At 46.6% G+C, this 7,993-nt stretch overlaps 1 protein-coding gene across 2 annotated transcripts; it reads left to right on the forward strand.

Moving 5' to 3' along the window:
- The first annotated feature begins 878 nt into the window (after positions 1–878).
- Positions 879–7,444, forward strand: LOC143834420 (16 kDa beta-galactoside-binding lectin-like). Of its 2 annotated transcripts, none has more exons than XM_077331253.1 (4): positions 879–934; positions 2,599–2,672; positions 4,654–4,825; positions 6,947–7,444. In XM_077331253.1, the coding sequence occupies exons 1-4, from the start codon at positions 890–892 to the stop codon at positions 7,091–7,093; spliced, it is 438 nt and encodes a 145-aa protein (XP_077187368.1). In that variant the 5' UTR covers positions 879–889; the 3' UTR covers positions 7,094–7,444. The 2 variants fall into 2 exon arrangements, with proteins under 2 accessions (XP_077187368.1, XP_077187369.1); XM_077331254.1 differs by having other exon boundaries at positions 881–1,107.
- Positions 7,445–7,993: the final 549 nt, after the last annotated feature.

Genomic DNA, 7,993 nt, shown 5'->3' on the forward strand with positions numbered 1-7,993 from the left:
GCAGAATGGGCCCTAGTCTACATGATTCAATGGCCCTCATTCGTCTGGCTACAAAACACGCGTGTTCCTCCATCCGTATGACACAGGACCCTCTAGAAGAGTTTTGTCCTGTTGAGCAAGACATGAAAAAGGAATCAATGAAAGTGATAATGTATTTACCCGAATGGAAGACTACTCTGAAAGTAAGACAGCCCCATGGAGCTTTTAAGGGAAGTGATGAGCAGATCTGCTTTGCCACTGCTTTCCTCTACATAGAAATACCAGTCTTCTTTGGTGGTCTTCCATAGGAGGTCCTGCTTACCTTCTGAGCCAGCCATTCTCAACCAGGGTTACAGGAAACCCTGGGATTTCTCGATGGCCCTGGAACGGTTTTCTGAATGGGTGGGAGTTAGTTTTTATATATTTTTTTAATTTGTTAAAAATATATCAAATGATATGACCATATATGGTCATGTTGACCTACCCCACCCCCCCATGGCCATTGATGGGCCTGGAGGGGGTGGGGAGGGGCCCCAGGTGAGCGTGTACACAGCTATGCTTCCCAACCATATTTTGGGTGATTGTGCCACTTCTGGGGTTTCTCAAAGCCTGAAGAATGTTTCAGGGGTTTCTCAATGGTGAAAAGATCGAGAAAGGATGCTCTAAGCCAGGGGTAGTCAAACTGCGGCCCTCCAGATGTCCATGGACTACAATTCCCAGGAGCCCCTCCTGGGAATTGTAGTCCATGGACATCTGTAGGGCCGCAGTTTGACTACCCTTTGATGAGCATAGCCTATGCTAGGCTATTAGGGCTGCTAAAAAAAATGTTACACACACCAAACATTTATTTATGGACATAACTGTAACTTTAGGATCTCCTCCTCTTTTTGACAGACTGACATTTGAGTGGATGCTGGATTTAATCAAATGTGACTGGACGTGTGCCACCTGCCAGGTGAGGGCCAGCTTCCATTGCTCAATCCTTTCCACTGAAATGGCTTGGGCTGCCACAGACTTGCCTCTGATTGGTTGGGAAGTTGAAGGGCTCACACCCGGCTGTAATTTAAAAGTCAGTCAGCCCAGAGATTCTACGAGGAGCTGATCTGTCAAGCCATCGTGATGGAATCCGTAAGTAGCCCGAAGATGGATAACCGTGTCTGACAGATCGGTTTAACGTCTTGGAGCGGTGAATGTCTAGAAGTACATTGCGATCTTTGTTCTGGTTAGTGGTTAGGTGGGATGGGTGGTTAAAGCCAAAACTGCTGTAGCCTAATATATAAAGCTACTCTATGAGAAAGAGCCTCTTGTGGCGCAGAGTGATAAGGCAGCCGCCTGAAAGCTTTGCCCATGAAGTTGGGAGTTCGATCCCAGCAGCCGGCTCAAGGTTGACTCATCCTTCCATCCTTCCGAGGTCGGTAAAATGAGTACCCAGCTTGCTGCTGGGGGGTAAACGGTCATGACTGGGGAAGGCACTGGCAAACCACCCCGTATTGAGTCTGCCATGAAAATGCTAGAGGGCGTCACCCCAAGGGTCAGACATGACTCGGTGCTTGCACAGGGGATACCTTTACCTTTTTTTACTCTATGAGAAGTAACTGGGTACTTCTGAATCAAGGGTGGATAACAGAGCTATACCCTTCTAATTCCTTCATCATCACTCTCCTACTCATGTCTGACGGATGGGACTTTGACTCCCAAAAGTTTATATCCTGAAACTATTAGACAGCCAGCTTTGTCTAGAGGTTAAGAGCAGCAACTTCTCATTCTGGTGAGGTGGGTTTGATTCCCAACTCCTCCACACACAGCTGGCTGGGGGCATTGGGCTTGTCACAGTCCTGTTAGAGCTGTTTTCACAGAGCAGTCCTGTCAGGGTTGTTTCAGCACCACCTACCACACAGGGCTGTGTCAGGAGAGGAAGAGAAGGCGGTTGTAAGCTGCTTTGGGTAGTGAAAAGCAAGGCATACAAACCAATTCTTCTTGTTGTTCTGTAAGATGCTACTAGACTTTAACCTGACCGTTCTTCATCTATCCTACTCATGTTTTATGAATGGGGTTTGAACTCTCAAAAGTTTGTATCCTGAAACTCTTGTTGTTCTATAAGGTGCTACTAGACTTTGTTCATCTGCAGGCCAACATGGCTACCCTCTGAAATTATTGTTATTTTGGTTAAGTTTTCTTTAGTATTTCTGGAAGCGTTAAGGATTTTTCTTGTTTCTCTCCAGAAAGAGCGTACATGTCTTACCTTTTTGTCTTAGGGTTGCCAAGCACTATATAGTGGCTGGAGACCTCCAAAGATTCCAGGTGATAGAGATCAGTTCACCTGGAGAAAAATGATCAATTTGGAAGATGGACTCTTTATAATGTACTCTATGGAAATCTTTCCCCTCCTGAAATCATGCTCTCATTAGGCCCCACCCCCAAAATTTCCAGAGCTGGTAACCCTATAATTTATATATTACTGATGATTTTAGTGATGCAGACTGCCATGAGCAGGTATGTAACAGGAGGGGCAATATATAAATATAATTATAAATAATAAATATATAAATATATAAAATAATTTGTCCCCATGATACAGAATGTCTGTCTTTTATTAATGCTGCTTTCCCTTTCCTTCAGCAACTGATTGTCATCAACGTGAATTCTAGAAGAGGCATTGAAGTGAAGGGCAGAGTCCACTCAGAGGCTAAGAGGTTTGTATTGGTGGGCATAAACTGTGATCTGGTTATGAATATACATTCATCCCTCTGAAATATTCAGCAAATATGGGAATTGCAACCTAGGAAAGATCCTGGCTATATCCCATGTATTAAATACACAAAACATCTTAAACATGCTTAAACCCAAACACAAAAGTGGTTTATCCTAGTAGCACATGCTACGGACCCTGCGGTTCCAGGAGCCCTGCAGTGGTGTACAGTTAGGGGTCTTCATACTTATGTGGCTTGTGGACCACAAGAATGAAAGAAGGGTGATATGCATGCTTTGTTAGTAACTGAGCATGCACATCACTCATTGGGCATGCGTGTGGACCACAAAGCCACAAAAGTCCCCTTAGATATTGGGGCTTTGCGCTTGCATGTCCCACCAAGCTTTGAGAAATGTTTTCAACAAAGTGAAGCCGTCAGTTGCTTCCAAATTCCAGATATCTCTGGGAGGGGCCCTCACGGTTCCTTGTGCAGCACAAATACCCGTACCAGTTGTGCTTTGCTAAGGCCCCACAAATCCTTAAGCCAGGCCTGCTAACATGCCCTTTGATTCTGGAACAAAGTGTCACCAATGACCTCCACTGGCCAGAAGGATGAATAATGATTCTTCTGTCCCAGTAAACGGGCAGACTTACCATCCTCAGGCTTGTTGGATTGAACTGCTTGAACTGCAAGTTTGAACTGCAAGTTGACCTACAGGCTGCTGAGTCATTGGGCATTTTGGGGACTTTGCTACTGCATGGTCGGTATAGTTGCAAGGCTGCTGTTGCAGACAAGAAGACAGCAAATGCTGGGAAGTTTCCAAGCCAAGTGTCTTATGATGGGGGTAGCTCCTTCCAGATGGACCCTCACTGCAAGCCCAATGCTCCTGAGATCTTCTGAAGCCTCTCTGCTGCAATAAGGAGGAGGAAAGCTTAGGCTAACGTTTTGCTTGGGAGAAGAAGTGAATAGGCCCATCTAGGAAACACATCTGGGAACACCAGCATCATGGGTGCTTCATTAGGAATTATTACTTGAAGGGTTCTCCTTGGAAAACCTTGCCTGATCATGACAGGGGAGCCCACCTGACTGGCTTGTTCTCATCTACAATGCTACCCAACCCACCTTACTACCAAGGCTGGGCACAGACATTATTGCCTGTCATAGATGTTGTGCTGCTGGGAGTACAGGCTGCCTTTGAAGACATCTCAGAAGCTTCAATTTGTACAGAATGGAGCCCATAGTCTCCTGTCAAGGATCAGCTGTTCATTAGATATTTGCTTCCAGGACCAGTTTGAAGTGCTGGTTATTCTTTGGACACCTCATGGTGCCCTCTATTATTAGAGTTGCCAACCTACAGGTAAGGCCTGCTGACCTCCTGGAATTACCACTGACCTCCAGAGTACAGAGATCAGTTTGCCTGGGCGATGCAGCAGCTCCAGAGGATGGAGTTTTATGGTTTATCATAGAGTACAGGAGAAACAGATGTCCTAGAATGCTATCACACCCTGCTAGGTTACCCTTGTTTCTCTAACTCCACCCTCCCCAGGAATATATCCCAAATCTCCAGGAATTTCCCATGTCTGAGTTGGCAATCATTCTGTTATGACATATGACAACAGTCAGTTTTATGGCCTTTTTCTGTGTTGGGTCCAGTCTTCCGGAATGGGTGTGGAGGGCTATTTTGCCCCATTCAGGAAGATTTATAGATTTGTTTCAGAGGGCACTTGGCGAAAGGTAAACTGTTCAGGCAGACCGTAACCTTTGTGCAGTTTTTATCTCGTCATTTTTGCCCTTGCAATTAGTTCGTTTTAGCTGAATTCGGTCCTGGGAGACAAGGCAGGAGATAAACAGTGAAGGGGGCATAAACTTGAAATAAACATAAAACTATTGGAGTGTTTCCTTGAACACCTGGACTTTCGATCTACCAGCTGCTATTAAATGGGAGCACACCCGTTGCGTTCTGTAACATGTCCTTTCCCCTCAGCTTTGCTTTCAACCTGGGCCGAGATGGCTCGAATTTACTGTTTCACCTGAATCCTCGCTTCGACAGCGAAGGGGACTTCCAAACCATTGTGTGCAACTCCATGCAGGGTGGAGAGTGGGGTGAGGTGCAGCGGGACAATCGGTTCCCCTTCCAGAAGGGAGAAGAAGCCGTGGTGAGTGGAAGATGGAAAGGAGGGAGAAGCACGATGGCTCCCAAGCTGAGGGAGATGTCTTTGGATGAGGCACACACAGTAGGCCTTCTCTCGTTGCTTTCTGAGGCAGTCCAAAATGGATGACAGAGATGGACATCTTGGCCCCGGCGATGGGGGTCTGGGCCCCTGGAAAATAAATGATCCTATTCTTTCGGAAAAGGAACTTGAGGGGCAGGTGTAAAGTGGACTCCCCTCCCAGAAAACAACAAGAAGTTCATTCTCAGCATGGGAGTTCCGAGAAGGTTCTAGTCCTTCCATTTTAGGACCATTTTTGGACTTCAAGACAGCAGCAGGGAGAGAAATCCGTAAACAACCAAGGTCAAGCCTATCCCTGAGTCAGTTCAGGATGAAAGAGAGAGAAGAGCTGGTTTTTATACTCCGCTTTTCACCTAAACGGCTTGCAAACGCCTTTCCCTTTCTCTCCCCACAACAGACACCCTGTGAGGGAGGTGAGGTTGAAAGAGCTCTGAGAGAAATATGATTGGCTCAAGGTCACCCAGCTGGCTGTATGTGGAGTTCTCCAGATTGAATTCCATCGTTCTTAACCATTATGCCGCACTGGCTCTATATGTATTCTATAGAGAGAGAATGTATGTGCTTGCACAGGCTGCTGTAATTTAATTTTAATATCATCCGTAAGCAAAGGAAAGAGCCTCTTGTGGCGCAGAGTGGTAAGGCAGCCGTCTGAAAGCTTTGCCCATGAGGCTGGGAGTTCAATCCCAGCAGCCGGCTCAAGGTTGACTCAGCCTTCCATCCTTCCGAGGTCAGTAAAATAAGTACCCAGCTTGCTGGGGGGTAAACGGTAATGACTGGGGAAGGCACTGGCAAACCACCCCGTATTGAGTCTGCCATGAAAACGCTGGAGGGCGTCACCCCAAGGGTCAGACATGACTTGGTGCTTGCACAGGGGAGACCTTTACCTTTAAGCAAAGGAGGCTGTAGTTTTTGCCATACATAATACAGGTGTGCACATGCAAAAGCACCAACTGTTGCCACTATTATGTCTACACAAGTGTATGTAGTTGTTGTACATGGTAAATCAACAATATACACAGCAATACAATACGGGAAGGTCTGGGAGCCAGATCTGGGCAGCCAATGCCCTTTGTCTATTGTCTAGCATAAGCCCTGATCCCAAACAGCCTGTGACACTTTCTCCCAAAATGTGACCTCCACAGGCCTGCTGACTTCTCCTCTTTGCATGCTCACTTGCATTGATTGATCTTAAATTGGGCAGGGAAATGAATGGCTGAGTTGAATGCGGAAGGACTTTCAAAGCATGCATCACAGGTCATACTAGAGAAGGGGAGGTTAAGGTGTTGGAGCAAGCTCTTAGAAACCCAGGTTCGAATCCCCACTCTGTCATGGAAGTTTGTTGGGGGGCAAGGGTTGCCAGCCTCCAGGTGATAATTAACAAACAATCCTGTGTAAGGCAAAAATAATAATTTATTTCTTCAAGTAATAGCAACAAGCTTCTTTACCAAGTAACTGGATATATGTTCTCAAGTATTTTCTTCAAATAGAACACTTGTTATTCAGAAAATACTTGGAAAAGGAACTTCACCTTAATGATTTTTCAAGGGTTTCATGAAGAACTCTCATTAGATATGAAGAAAATACTTTCAGGGTTCCTCTATTGAATCATAGAGTTAGAAGGCACCTCCTGGTTCATCTAGTCCAACTCCTTGCACAATACAGGACACTCACAACCCTCTCGCTCATCCCCTGTAACCTGCCACCTCCTTGAGCCTTCACAGAATCAGCCTCTGTTTTAAAATCTCCAAAGATAGAGAACCCACCGCCTCCCGAGGAAGCCTGTTCCACTGAGGAACCATCCTGTCAGAAGGTTGTTGTTTTTTTTAAGGCTGATTTGGAGGATTGGCTCTGGGGCATCGCACCCCATTGAAGCCCTTGTCCTTCTTCAGGCCCCATCCCCAAATCTGTCAGCCCCCTATCACCATACTCTCTTTAAATGACACCCCGAGTGTATCCCACACCTTCTTCTCTAGGATGGTGTCACAGCATCACCACCTTCTCCCCTGAGAACTTCTGTGGGTTGACTCCTCCATCTCTCTTTCTCAGATCCGGTTCTCCTTTGATGCCAAAAATGTGACAGTGAAAGTGTCTGAAGAGCACGAGATCAAGTTCCCCAACCGTCTCGGCCTGGAGCGTGTGGAATACCTCTCAGTGGATGGAGACTTCAAGGTCCAACATGTCAAGATCGACTGACTTCCTTTGTGCTAGCCTCTCCTTCCGTCTGGGTAGAACAAATTCTGCAAATACATCCACACCTGCCGTTGTGTATGTGAGTCTGCTGCAGTCTGAGGCAGGATCCAAAAAGACACAGAACTGACCAATGCGCAGCGAGGACCCGGTCTGCCTAAACAAGTTTAAATCAATCAGTACTAATCTAGCCAATCGCACGCATGGGCGGGGAGATGTATTGTCTGCTTTGTGTACATAAGTTGGTGTTTTGTGGTGGGTTTCTCAGTGCAATCCTGGTATTACTTGCATATTGTGGCCCCAATAAAGAGCTGTAATGATTCCAGTGTCTGTGAGTCACGGGCCCACATGATACAGCATGGATCTAACATTTGCTCCTTGAACTTCAGTGTGATCTTGTTTCTAGAGTGCTTGGGCTTGCTACTGTCATTCAAATCTCCATTTCGGCACTAACAAGCTGCTCCTTAGCAGGGCGTTCTGATCCTACATGCATTTTTAAAACCCTTTAGTGACTTCATAGCAGGGATTCTCAACCAGGGGTCCACAGACCCCTGGGGGCCCAGAAGGGGTCTGTGGCCTTTCTGCTTCTGCTTTAATGGACTTGGTCACCAGCTAGGGGACTGGCCAGTTCCGTTGCTCCCCTCCCTTCTTGAGCATGACTGAGTTTTCTCATGATTTCTGCCCCTGAGACTGTCTCCTGTCTCTCCCCTGTCAGTACTACTTGAGCCGGCCTGTTTATGCAGGTGGTGATGTCACTTCCGGTGACATGTCACTTCCGGGGGTGTGGCATAAAGAGGTTTATGTAAATTGCCTCTGAACAGACACACAATTTACGGTACATTCTGAGGTCAGCCCCACAGATGCAGGGCCCTGCTCGGATGATCAAAGGGGGTAAAAGGGCCTTGA

Source organism: Paroedura picta, chromosome 3 (assembly GCF_049243985.1).
Source record: "Paroedura picta isolate Pp20150507F chromosome 3, Ppicta_v3.0, whole genome shotgun sequence".
NCBI lineage: Eukaryota > Metazoa > Chordata > Lepidosauria > Squamata > Gekkonidae > Paroedura > Paroedura picta.